Here is a 15,000-nt window from a genome sequence, read left to right as displayed (position 1 = left end):
GTCGTCATTTGAAGACTTCTTCACACTAGAACCACTAAATCAGTCGTCATTTGAAGACTTCTTCACACTAGAACCACTAAATCAGTCGTCATTTGAAGACTTCTTCACACTAGAACCACTAAATCAGTCGTTAGTTACATTTTGAACGTCATGCCCCTCTCACTTCAGACTTTTCCTAAATAAGTATGTTTAACACACTGTTGTTGTTACAATCATAATATAACATACAGACCTGGTGTCATAGCGAGTTTTAGCAGGGCGTGTCTTTTTTTTAATAGATTTCCAGGGGGGAAAATGACATGCCCTTTATAAAATAGGGTTGCCCTTCCTTCTCCTCACAGTTGAAGGTGCGGTTCCCAGTTTAGAATCACCCCGAAAACTGCCTTGAAACTGAACCTAAAACTGTAACTGAAACTGATTTCACAGATACAACAATAGATGAAATAAATGAATAAAGTATATTGGGGGAGAAAAGGGATCATGGATCTTTTGTAATCTCCAAATGGTAAGTACCCTATATCAGTCCACCGAATCCAAGCAGTCTTATCAGTCTACTTTGGCCTACTTGGAGAACACAGTGAGAGCGTACGTCATGTACAATGGTATTAAAACCCAGACGAACGGGATGCACATTCTGCGTTCGCGCTGCGACAAGATCTGAATGAAAACCACTCAGATTGCGGAGGAAGAAATGGATCATGTTTATTATTCTTCTGATTCCGAGCTCTCAACCTGAACCTGAATCTACACCTAAAAAGCCATAACCGGTGTGCACTGAGCAGGTAGGGACGACAACATTTGGGAAGAACAAGCTTGTGAACAATGCCACACCGATTATCATCACAAAATGTCATCACTGAGACAGCAGGCCCCACATCTCAAACAGAAAACAACATGAGCAACGCTCTCACCAGCTTTCATTGTTTATGTGACATGGACATGCTCCAACTGATGCCACTGTGTTAAGATGCACACCATGTAAGCACGAGCTGACAGTCCATTTATTATCTTTGAATGCTGTCATATCGGCATTTAATATCCATTTTGTGCTGATTTTCACTATTTATGTTTAGTTTACTGATGTTTTCATCAACTGACGTGTGTCTGGCTGACTGACTGTGCGTTTGCCTCACTGACTGTGCGTCTGGCTCACTGACTGTGCATCTGGCTGACTGACTGACTGCGTTTGGCTCACTGACTGTGCGCCTGGCTGACTGACTGTGCGTCTTGCTGACTGACTGTGCATCTGGCTGACTGACTGTGCGTCTGGCTCACTGACTGTGCGTTTGGCTGACTGTTTTATTTTGTCATTGTAAACAGAAGCTGTTTGAAGTCGGAAGTTTACATACATATTGTAGTCAATAAAACCCGTTTTACCACCACTCCACAAATTTCTTGTTAACAAACTATAGTTTTGGCAAGTTGGTCTACTTTGTGTATGACACAAGTCATTTTTCCATCAATTGTTTGCAGAAAGATTATTTCACTTATGATTCACTGTATCACAATTCCAGTGAGTCAGAAGTTCACATACACTAAGTTGACTGTGCCTTTAAACCGCTTGGAAAAGTCCCGAAAATGATGTCATGGCTTTAGAAGCTTCTGATAGGCTAATTGACATCATTTGAGTCAATTGAAGGTGTACCGGTGAATGTATTTCAAGGCCTACCTTCAATCTCAATGCTTCTTTGCTTGACATTATGGGAAAATCCAAATAAATAAATTGTAGACCTCCACAAATTTGATTCATCCTTGGGAGCAATTTCCAAACTCCTGAAGATACCACGTTCATCTGTACAAACAATAGTCCGCAAGTATAAACACCATGGGACCACGCATCCATCATACTGCTCAGGAAGGAGATGCAGTCTATCTCCTAGAGATTAACTTACTTTGTTGCGAAAAGTGCAAATCAATCCCAGAACAACAGCGAAGGACCTTGTGAAGATGCTGGAGGAAACAGGTACAAAAGTATCTATATCCACAGTAAAACGAGTCCTATATCGACATAACCTGAAAGGCCGCTCAGCAAGGAAGAAGCCACTGCTCCAAAACCGCCATAAAACAGCCAGACTACGGTTCGCAACAGCACATGTGGACAAAGATCGTACATTCTGGAGAAATGTCCTCTGGTCTGATGAAACAAAAATAGAACTGTTTGGCCATAATGACCATCGTTATGTTTGGAGGAAGAAGGGGTAGGCTTGCAAGCCGAAGAACACCATCCCAACCGTGAAGCACGGGGGTGGCAGCATCATGTTGTGGGGGTTCTTTGCTGCAGGAGGGACTGGTGCACTTCACAAAATAGATGGTATCATGAGTCAGGAAGTTGAAGCTTGCTCGCAAATGTGTCTTCCAAATTAACAGTAACCCCAAGCATACGACCAAAGTTGTGGCAAAATGGCTTAAAGACAACAAAGTCAAGGTATTGGAGTGGCCATCACAAAGCCCTGACCTCAATCCTATAGAACATTTGTGGGCAGAACTGAAGAAGCGTGTGCGAGCAAGGAGGCCTACAAACCTGACTCAGTTACTCCAGCTCTGTCAGGAGGAATGGGACAAAATTCAAGCAACTAATTGTCAGAAGCTTGTGGAAGGCGACCCGAAACATTTGACCCAAGTTAAACAATTCTAAGGCAATGCTACTAAATACTAATTGAGTGTATGTAAACTTCTGACCCACTGGGAATGTGATGAAAGAAATAGAAGCTGAAATAAATAATTCTCTCTACTATTATTCTGACATTTCACATTCTTAAAATAAAGTGGTGATCCTAACTTTTACTAGGCTTAAATGTCAGGAATTGTGATAAACTAAGTTTAAATGTATTTGGCTAAGGTGTATGTAAACTTCCGACTTATATATATATTTTTTAAGTAGATTATTATTTTTTCATTCAGAATGAGGAGGGGACCTGCGGTTCCAGTGTCAAATACATTGCAAGTTTTACATATCCTGCATTGCAGGCAGGAAAGTTGTCCTGCAACAGGGTGATCAAATTAAGATCCTACACCTGCACACGCACACGTACCCTGGCACACACACACGTACCATGACACACACACGCACTCTCTTCCACAGCCCTGGGAGAAACACTGTTCATAATCACCTCCTACTCCTCTAGCAGGGGTCTCATGGGATGTTGTGTTACCATCCCCCAGAGATGTGTGCTTTGTGACACAGTGTAGTAGTCTACAGGGCATTACATGCTCTGTTTCCACCATGAGACATTATGCACAAGAGAGAGAGAGAGTGTGTAGTAGTCTACAGGGCATGACATGCTCTGTTTCCACCATGAGACATTATGCACAAGAGAGAGAGGGAGTGTAGTAGTCTACAGGGCATGACATGCTCTCTTTCCACCATGAGACATCCTACATTATGCACAAGAGAGAGAGAGGGTGTAGTAGTCTACAGGGCATTACATGTTCTGTTTCCACCATGAGACATTATGCACAAGAGAGAGAGAGGGTGTAGTAGTCTACAGGGCATTACATGTTCTGTTTCCACCATGAGACATCCTACATTATGCACAAGAGAGAGAGAGGGTGTAGTAGTCTACAGGGCATTACATGTTCTGTTTCCACCATGAGACATCCTACATTATGCACAAGAGAGAGAGAGGGTGTAGTAGTCTACAGGGCATTACATGCTCTCTTTCCACCATGAGACATCCTACATTATGCACAAGAGAGAGGGAGAGAGAGTGTAGTAGTCTACAGGGCATTACATTCTCTGTTTCCACCATGAGACATCCTACATTATGCACAAGAGAGAGAGAGGGTGTAGTAGTCTACAGGGCATTACATGTTCTGTTTCCACCATGAGACATTATGCACAAGAGAGAGAGAGGGTGTAGTAGTCTACAGGGCATTACATTCTCTCTTTCCACCATGAGACATCCTACATTATGCACAAGAGAGAGGGAGAGAGAGTGTAGTAGTCTACAGGGCATTACATTCTCTGTTTCCACCATGAGACATCCTACATTATGCACAAGAGAGAGAGAGGGTGTAGTAGTCTACAGGGCATTACATGTTCTGTTTCCACCATGAGACATCCTACATTATGCACAAGAGAGAGAGAGGGTGTAGTAGTCTACATGGCATTACATTCTCTGTTTCCACCATGAGACATTATGCACAAGAGAGAGAGAGAGGGTGAGTAATAGAGACGGAGAGAAGGAGAGAAAGTGGGAGGGAGGAACAGAAAGATATGGAAAGAGAAACAGGGAGATGGAGAGAGTGATGGAAATAGGAAGGAAGGAAGAAAGAAAGATGTCTGATGCTACGTGTGGGGCACGGAGTTGGCATCTTGCTCTCATTCTCATCCTCTGCACCTCATTCGCTTCTTTGTCTTCCTCCGCTCTTCCCCATCTCTCTCCTCTCTTCATATCTCTCTCTTTCCCCTGATAGCTCTATTCATTCTAGTTCTATCTGCAGTATTCAAAACTGTAAAGTTATTTAATAAGGGAGTCTGACAACGTTACTGCCGGTGTAAATGTTCAATGTTTACTTCTCCATTAGCAATCTCATACATAGTACATCTTGTGTCACAATGAATGATGACCCCACACACACCCCACTAATAGTTCACTAGTTCCAGTGTAACATCCAGCCATATACATCCCCGTTCTTTAATTTGAAAAGGACAACAATGTTTCACGTCACTGAATACATTCCACACACAAACACACCCACTTCCACCCCTACTCACCCCCCCACCCCCCCCAACCAGGCTGAGAACTTACTCCTGGACGCCGACATGAACATCAAGATTGCCGACTTTGGCTTCAGTAATGAGTTTGTCATGGGCAGTAAGCTGGACACGTTCTGCGGCTCTCCTCCCTACGCCGCCCCAGAGCTGTTCCAGGGGAAGAAGTACGACGGACCTGAGGTGGACGTCTGGAGCCTGGGGGTCATCCTGTACACGCTGGTGTCAGGGTCGCTGCCCTTCGACGGTCAGAACCTCAAGGTGTGTGTGTACATGTGTGAGTGTATTAACTTTTAACCCTGACCTCCACTCTATGTCCCAATTCTTTCTACCCTTCTGTCATAAATGTGCAATTGCTTTAAAAGGAAAGCAGTGTTGTAAGAATGGGGATAACTCCATCTCGCCGCTGCTTACCATGCTTACTGCATGGGGACGAGGGCATGCTTACTGCATGGGGACGAGGGCATGCTTACTGCATGGGGACGAGGGCATGCTTACTGCATAGGGAAGAGGGCATGCTTACTGCATGGGGAAGAGGGCATGCTTACTGCATGGGGAAGAGGGCATGCTTACTGCATGGGGAAGAGGGCATGCTTACTGCATGGGGACGCGGGCGTGATTAATGCATGGGGAAGAGGGCATGCTTACTGCATTGGGAAGAGGGCATGCTTACTGCATGGGGAAGAGGGCATGCTTACTGCATGGGGAAGAGGGCATGCTTACTGCATGGGGAAGAGGGCGTGATTACTGCATGGGGAAGAGGGCATGCTTACTGCATGGGGAAGAGGGCGTGATTACTGCATGGGGAAGAGGGCATGCTTACTGCATGGGGAAGAGGGCATGCTTACTGCATGGGGAAGAGGGCATGCTTACTGCATGGGGAAGAGGGCATGCTTACTGCATGGGGAAGAGGGCATGCTTACTGCATGGGGAAGCGGGCATGCTTACTGCATGGGGAAGAGGGCATGCTTACTACATAGGGAAGAGGGCATGCTTACTGCATGGGGAAGAGGGCATGCTTACTGCATGGGGAAGAGGGCATGCTTACTGCATGGGGAAGAGGGCGTGATTGCACACTTTGGGAGAAAGGTAGAGAATTGGGAAGCAGTGTCTGTCTTTGTCAGTGGCGGTTTGTGCCATTCAAGATTAGGGAGGACACATGTTTTTTTGAGCTTGGCCTTATGGGGTTAAATGCCACGTTTTGATTGGATGCAGTCAGTTTATCCATTTCCTTTACTTCTGTTGCAGCATATTGCAGGACTCCCCAACTGTATATTGCAGGGCTCCCCAACTGTATATTGCAGGGCTCCCCAACTGTATATTGCAGGGCTCCCCAACTGTATATTGCAGGGCTCCCCAACTGTATATTGCAGGGCTCCCCAACTGTATATTGCAGGGCTCCCCAACTGTATATTGCAGGGCTCCCCAACTGTATATTGCAGGGCTCCCCAACTGTATATTGCAGGGCTCCCCAACTGTATATTGCAGGGCTCCCCTACTGTATATTGCAGCGCTCCCCAACTGTATTGCAGGGCTCCCCAACTGTATATTGCAGGGCTCCCCAACTGTATATTGCAGGGCTCCCCTACTGTATATTGCAGGGCTCCCCAACTGTATATTGCAGGGCTCCCCAACTGTATATTGCAGGGCTCCCCAACTGTATATTGCATGGCTCCCCAACTGTATATTGCAGGGCTCCCCTACTGTATATTGCAGCGCTCCCCAACTGTATATTGCAGGGCTCCCCAACTGTATATTGCAGGGCTCCCCTACTGTATATTGCAGGGCTCCCCAACTGTATATTGCAGCGCTCCCCAACTGTATATTGCAGGGCTCCCCTACTGTATATTGCAGGGCTCCCCTACTGTATATTGCAGCGCTCCCCAACTGTATATTGCAGGGCTCCCTAACTGTATATTGCAGGGCTCCCCAACTGTATATTGCAGGGCTCCCCTACTGTATATTGCAGGGCTCCCCAACTGTATATTGCAGCGCTCCCCAACTGTATATTGCAGGGCTCCCCTACTGTATATTGCAGGGCTCCCCTACTGTATATTGCAGCGCTCCCCAACTGTATATTGCAGGGCTCCCCAACTGTATATTGCAGGGCTCCCCAACTGTATATTGCAGGGCTCCCCAACTGTATATTGCAGGGCTCCCCTACTGTATATTGCAGGGCTCCCCAACTGTGTATTGCAGGGCTCCCCAACTGTATATTGCAGGACTCCCCAACTGTATATTTCAGCGCTCCCCAACTGTATATTGCAGGGCTCCCCAACTGTATATTGCAGGGCTCCCCAACTGTATATTGCAGGGCTCCCCTACTGTATATTTCAGCGCTCCCCAACTGTATATTGCAGGGCTCCCCAACTGTATATTGCAGGGCTCCCCAACTGTATATTGCAGCCCAACTGTATATTGCAGCCCAACTGTATATTGCAGCCCAACTGTATATTGCAGGGCTCCCCAACTGTATATTGCAGGGCTCCCCAACTGTATATTGCAGGGCTCCCCAACTGTATATTGCAGGGCTCCCCAACTGTATATTGCAGGGCTCCCCAACTGTATATTGCAGGGCTCCCCTACTGTATATTGCAGGGCTCCCCAACTGTATATTGCAGGGCTCCCCAACTGTATATTGCAGGGTTCCCCAACTGTATATTGCAGGGCTCCCCAACTGTATATTGCAGGGCTCCCCAACTGTATATTGCAGGGCTCCCCAACTGTATATTGCAGGGCTCCCCAACTGTATATTGCAGGGCTCCCCAACTGTATATTGCAGCGCTCCCCAACTGTATATTGCAGCGCTCCCCAACTGTATATTGCAGGGCTCCCCAACTGTATATTGCAGGGCTCCCCAACTGTATATTGCAGGGCTCCCCTACTGTATATTGCAGGGCTCCCCTACTGTATATTGCAGGGCTCCCCAACTGTATATTGCAGGGCTCCCCAACTGTATATTGCAGGGCTCCCCAACTGTATATTGCAGGGCTCCCAACTTGCTGCGTTGTTGGACATGAGACTGTAAAAACACCATAAAATCAGCTCCAAGTTATTTTAATTTAAGAAATGTGTTCCCATGCATGATAGAGAGACGCGTGATTGTATAGAAATATAAGCAAGGTTTTGAACGCTAATATTTTTCAGTCAGACATGATATCTGTTTGGGCTCCTTGCGGTCGATTTGCAGTCGACAAATGATTTGTAATGATGTTCCGGCTCCCCATCCTCCCGCTCAAGAAAATTGTCCCGCTGCTGAATTTTAGTTGATGATCCCTGGGATATTGGATGACTGTAATTCATATTCCATTAACCCAGTTCAACATAACTTCAGTAGGTTTAGGTTACTACATGATACTCACATTTTCCCTATACCCATCATGAGGTTGCTACAACATAGTCTATGAATGAAACAACGTAGGTGCACACAGGTCAAGAGAGACAAATTGTAGAAATCAAGGTGACCGACAGTGACACATTCAATACCTCATTGCACACTCTTTCCTGCATCTGAGGGCGTGAGAGTGTGTTTTGGGGTAGCTGATTCATTGGGGGGGATACCTTCTCCCCTTCTGCATGTCCACCAACTAATCCGACCTTTAACCTCTCCTCTCTGTCTCCCCCTATAGGAGCTGAGAGAGCGTGTTTTAAGGGGTAAATACCGTATCCCTTTCTACATGTCCACCGACTGTGAAAACCTCCTCAAGCGTTTCCTGGTGCTCAACCCATCCAAGCGCGGTACACTTGAGGTGAGGGAGGAAGGCCAAAATGTAAATATGTCTTTACGCTTATTACTTTTCATTTTTTACTACTCGCTGTCCACCTCTCTCACACAGACTCCTTCCTCCTTTACGTCCACCCCTCTCACACAGACTCCTTCCTGCTTTACATCCACCCCTCTCACACAGACTCCTTCCTCCTTTACGTCCACCCCTCTCACACAGACTCCTTCCTGCTTTACGTCCACCTCTCTCACACAGACTCCTTCCTCCTTTATGTCCACCCCTCTCACACAGACTCCTTCCTCCTTTACGTCCACCTCTCTCACACAGACTCCTTCATGCTTTAGGTCCACCCCTCTCACACAGACTCCTTCCTCCTTTACGTCCACCTCTCTCACACAGACTCCTTCCTGCTTTAGGTCCACCCCTCTCACACAGACTCCTTCCTCCTTTACGTCCACCTCTCTCACACAGACTTCTTCCTCCTTTACGTCTTCCTCCTTTACGTCCACCTCTCTCACACAGACTCCTTCCTCCTTTACGTCCACCTCTCTCACACAGACTCCTTCCTCCTTTACGTCCACCTCTCTCACACAGACTCCTTCCTCCTTTACGTCCACCTCTCTCACACAGACTCCTTCCTCCTTTACGTCCACCTCTCTCACACAGACTTCTTCCTGCTTTACGTCACTCCTGCCTGGATTCTACCTGTGTGGAGATGCATGGCATGCAGGGTTTGAAAACCGCACCTGAATGTGGTCACACACACGCATGCAAACATGCACACACTAATGCGCGCTCACACACACCTCTTCCAACGGCTGAAGTAGATTTCCCTCTGCTAGATGCACATGCACTTATTCGCACATACACACACACGCACATACACACAGAACCCCCCCCACACACAGGCACATACACAGAAACACACAGCATTCTTTGTGTGTGTTTTTGTGTACATTGATCTACTCAAATCACATTATATTTGTCACATGCTTGGTAGACTAACAGTGAAATGCTTACTGACGGGCCCTTCTCAACAATGCAGAGGAATAAATACACAATGAATAACGATAACTTGTCTCAGAGAGAAAAAGAGAAGTGTTTGTGTCCCGAGTGGCGCCCTGTTCCTTTTCAAGTATCTGTGATACACAAAGACTAATGAGAAACACCACGGCTAAGCACAGCTAAAGCCAGTGTGTGTCTTTCTCCCCTAAGCACTTCACCCAACTGGCAAGGTGTTTGGATACCAAGGGCTACAGTGGCTAAGCATCATGGGAGCACGAACACACATGCTCCTACACTTATCCAACCACCGAGAACCCTCCACTTATCCAACCACCTCGTACCCTCCACTTATCCAACCACCTCGTGCCCTCCACTTATCCAACCACCTCGTGCCCTCCACTTATCCAACCACCTCGTGCCCTCCACTTATCCAACCACCTCGTGCCCTCCACTTATCCAACCACCTCGTGCCCTCCACTTATCCAACCACCGCCTGCCCTCCACTTATCCAACCACCTCGTGCTCCTCCACGTGCCCTCCACTTATCCAACCACCTCGTGCCCTCCATTTATCCAACCACCTCGTGCCCTCCACTTATCCAACCACCTCGTGCCCTCCACTTATCCAACCACCTCGTGCCCTCCACTTATCCAACCACCTCGTGCCCTCCACTTATCCAACCACCTCGTGCCCTCCATTTATCCAACCACCTCGTGCCCTCCATTTATCCAACCACCTCGTGCCCTCCACTTATCCAACCACCTCGTACCCTCCACTTATCAGTCCATCTCTGTACCGTCACTGCCCTCCAGGTTTTGGCTCAATGCCATTTCAAGTCTGTCGACTTACAGTGCATTCGGAAAGTATTCAGATCCCTCACATTTTGTTACTAGTTTTTTTTCCTGATCAATCTACACTATACCCCATAATGACAAAGCGAAAAGAGGTTTTTAGAAATTCTTGCAGATGTATTAAAAATAAAAGCTGAAGTTATTTACATAAGTATTCAGACTATTTGATATGAGACTCGAAATTGAGTTCAGGTGCATCCTGTTAACATTGATCATCCTTGAAATGTTTCTACATCTTGATTGGAGTCCACCTGTGGTCAATTCAATTGATTGGGCATGATTTGGAAAGGCACACACCTGTCTATATAAGGTCCCACAGTTGACAGTGCATGTCAGAGAAAAAACCAAGCCATGCAGTCGAAGGAATTGTCCGTAGAGCTCAGAGACAGGATTGTGCACAGATCTTGGTACAAAAAAATGTCTGCAGCATTGAAGGTCCCCAAGAACACAGTGGCCTCCATCATTCTTAAATGGAAGAAGTTTGGAACCACCAAGACTCTTCCTAGAGCTGGCTACCCAGCCAAACTGAGCAATCAGGGGAGAAGGGCCTTGGTCAGGGAGGTAACCAAGAACCCGATGGTCACTCTGACAGAGCTCCAGAGTTCCTCTGTGGTGATGGGAGAACCTTTAAGAAGAAAAACCATATCTGCAGCACTCTACCAATCAACCTTTATGGTAGAATGGCCTGACGGAAGCCACTCCTCAGTAAAAGGCACATGACTGCCAGCTTGGAGTTTGCCGAAAGGCACCACAAGATTCTTTGACCTGAATGCCAAGCGTCACGTCTGGAGGAAACCTGGCACTAACCCTATGGTGAAGCATGGTGGTGGCAGCATCATGCTGTGGGGATGTTTTTCATTGGCAGGGACTGGGAGACTAGTCAGGATCAAGGCAAAGATGGACGCAGCAAAGTACAGAGAGATCCTTGATGAAAACCTGCTCCACAGTGCTCAGGACCTCAGACTGGGGCGAAGGTTCACCTTCCATTGGGCCAAATACCCTAAGCACACAGCCAAGACAATGCATGAATGGCTTTGGGACAAGTCTCTGAATGTCCTTGAGTGGCCTTGCCAGAGCCCGGACTTGAACCCGATCAAAGATCTCTGGAGAGACCTGAAAATAGCTGTGCAGCGATGCTCCCCATCCAACCTGACAGAGCTTGAGAGGAACTGCAGAGAGGATTGGGAGAATCTCCCCGAAATACAGATGTGCCAAGCTTGTAGCGTCATACCCAAGAAGACTCAAGGCTGTAACCGCTGCTAAAGGTGCTTCAACAAAGTCCTGAGTAAGGGGTCTGAATACTTATGTAAATGTGAGATTTCAGTTTATTTTTTATTTTTAATACATTTGCAAAATGTTCTAAAAACCTGTTTTTGTTTTGTCATTATGGGGTATTATGATGTCATTATGGGTTATCGTGATGTCATTATGGGGTATTGTGTGTAGATTGAGGATTTATTTTTTTTACTCCATTAACGTAACAAAATGTGGAAAAAGTCAAGGGGTCTTAATACTGTATAGCCTAGGATGACATATATTATATTAATATATAGCCTACGTTGACATATGTAATATAAATATATAGCCTAGATAGACATATAATATTATAAGTATATAGCCTACATTGACATATAATATTATATAAATATATAGCCTACATTGACATATAATATTATATAAATATATAGCCTACATTGACATATAATATTATATAAATATATAGCCAACATTGACATATAATATTATATAAATATATAGCCAACATTGACATATAATATTATATAAATATATAGCCTACATTGACATATAATATTATATAAATATATAGCCTACATTGACATATAATATTATATAAATGTATAGCCAACATTGACATATAATATTATATAAATGTATAGCCTACATTGACATATAATATTATATAAATATATAGCCTACATTGACATATAATATTATATAAATATATAGCCAACATTGACATATAATATTATATAAATGTATAGCCAACATTGACATATAATATTATATAAATGTATAGCCTACATTGACATATAATATTATATAAATATATAGCCTACATTGACATATAATATTATAAATATATAGCCTACATTGACATATAATATTATATAAATATATAGCCTACATTGACATATAATATTATATAAATATATAGCCTACATTGACATATAATATTATATAAGTATATAGCCTACATTGACATATAATATTATATAAATATATAGCCTACATTGACATATAATATTATATAAATATATAGCCTACATTGACATATAATATTATATAAATATATAGCCAACATTGACATGTAATATTATATAAATGTATAGCCTACATTGACATATAATATTATAAGTATATAGCCTACATTGACATATAATATTATATAAATATATAGCCTACATTGACATATAATATTATAAGTATATAGCCTACATTGACATATAATATTATAAGTATATAGCCTACATTGACATATAATATTATATAAATATATAGCCAACATTGACATATAATATTATATAAATGTATAGCCTACATTGACATATAATATTATATAAATATATAGCCAACATTGACATATAATATTATAAGTATATAGCCTACATTGACATATAATATTATATAAATATATAGCCAACATTGACATATAATATTATAAATATATAGCCTACATTGACATATAATATTATAAATATATAGCCAACATTGACATATAATATTATAAATATATAGCCAACATTGACATATAATATTATATAAATATATAGCCTACATTGACATATAATATTATATAAATATATAGCCTACATTGACATATAATATTATATAAGTATATAACCTACATTGACATATAATATTATAAGTATATAGCCAACATTGACATATAATATTATATAAATATATAGCCTACATTGACATATAATATTATATAAATATATAGCCTACATTGACATATAATATTATATAAATATATAGCCTACATTGACATATAATATTATATAAATATATAGCCTACATTGACATATAATATTATATAAATATATAGCCTACATTGACATATAATATTATATAAATATATAGCCTACATTGACATATAATATTATATAAATATATAGCCTACATTGACATATAATATTATATAAATATATAGCCTACATTGACATATAATATTATAAGTATATAGCCTACATTGACATATAATATTATAAGTATATAGCCTACATTGACATATAATATTATATAAATATATAGCCTACATTGACATATAATATTATATAAATATATAGCCAACATTGACATATAATATTATAAGTATATAACCTACATTGACATATAATATTATAAGTATATAGCCTACATTGACATATAATATTATATAAATATATAGCCAACATTGACATATAATATTATAAATATATAGCCTACATTGACATATAATATTATAAATATATAGCCAACATTGACATATAATATTATAAATATATAGCCAACATTGACATATAATATTATATAAATATATAGCCTACATTGACATATAATATTATATAAATATATAGCCTACATTGACATATAATATTATATAAGTATATAACCTACATTGACACATAATATTATAAGTATATAGCCAACATTCACATATAATATTATATAAATATATAGCCTACATTGACATATAATATTATATAAATATATAGCCTACATTGACATATAATATTATATAAATATATAGCCTACATTGACATATAATATTATATAAATATATAGCCTACATTGACATATAATATTATATAAATATATAGCCTACATTGACATATAATATTATATAAATATATAGCCTACATTGACATATAATATTATATAAATGTATAGCCTACATTGACATATAATATTATATAAATATATAGCCTACATTGACATATAATATTATAAGTATATAACCTACATTGACATATAATATTATAAGTATATAGCCTACATTGACATATAATATTATATAAATATATAGCCTACATTGACATATAATATTATATAAATATATAGCCTATATTGACATATAATATTATATAAATATATAGCCTACATTGACCATATAATATTATATAAATATATAGCCTACATTGACATATAATATTATATAAATATATAGCCTACATTGACATATAATATTATATAAATATATAGCCTACATTGACATATAATATTATATAAATATATAGCCTACATTGACATATAATATTATATAAATATATAGCCTACATTGACATATAATATTATAAATATATAGCCAACATTGACATATAATATTATATAAATATATAGCCTACATTGACATATAATATTATATAAATATATAGCCAACATTGACATATAATATTATATAAATATATAGCCTATATTGACATATAATATTATATAAATATATAGCCTACATTGACCATATAATATTATATAAATATATAGCCTACATTGACATATAATATTATATAAATATATAGCCTACATTGACATATAATATTATATAAATATATAGCCTACATTGACATATAATATTATATAAATATATAGCCTACATTGACATATAATATTATATAAATATATAGCCTACATTGACATATAATATTATAAATATATAGCCAACATTGACATATAATATTATATAAATATATAGCCTACATTGACA

At 40.6% G+C, this 15,000-nt stretch overlaps 1 protein-coding gene across 32 annotated transcripts in view; it reads left to right on the top strand.

Moving 5' to 3' along the window:
* Positions 1-15,000, top strand: part of LOC118371463 (MAP/microtubule affinity-regulating kinase 3-like) — a 128,147-nt gene that overhangs the window by 81,368 nt on the left and 31,779 nt on the right. For 25 of the 32 annotated variants that reach the window (XR_008071449.1, XR_008071447.1, XR_008071439.1 and 22 more), the window contains exons 8-9: positions 4,739-4,975; positions 8,344-8,484. Coding sequence is in view for 14 of the 32 variants with exons in the window: in XM_052471323.1 (XP_052327283.1) it covers positions 4,739-4,975; positions 8,344-8,484 (378 nt within the window). In the remaining 18 variants the exon portion in view is untranslated. The remainder of the gene's footprint in view (positions 1-4,738; positions 4,976-8,343; positions 8,485-15,000) is intronic. The other 7 variants (XM_052471332.1, XM_052471331.1, XM_052471320.1 and 4 more) reach the window with 1 other exon arrangement.

The sequence above is a fragment of the Oncorhynchus keta genome, chromosome 19, assembly GCF_023373465.1.
Source record: "Oncorhynchus keta strain PuntledgeMale-10-30-2019 chromosome 19, Oket_V2, whole genome shotgun sequence".
Taxonomy (NCBI): Eukaryota; Metazoa; Chordata; class Actinopteri; order Salmoniformes; family Salmonidae; genus Oncorhynchus; species Oncorhynchus keta.
The sequence above is the reverse complement of the archived record's forward strand: the minus strand, read 5'-3'. Positions and strand labels throughout refer to the sequence as shown.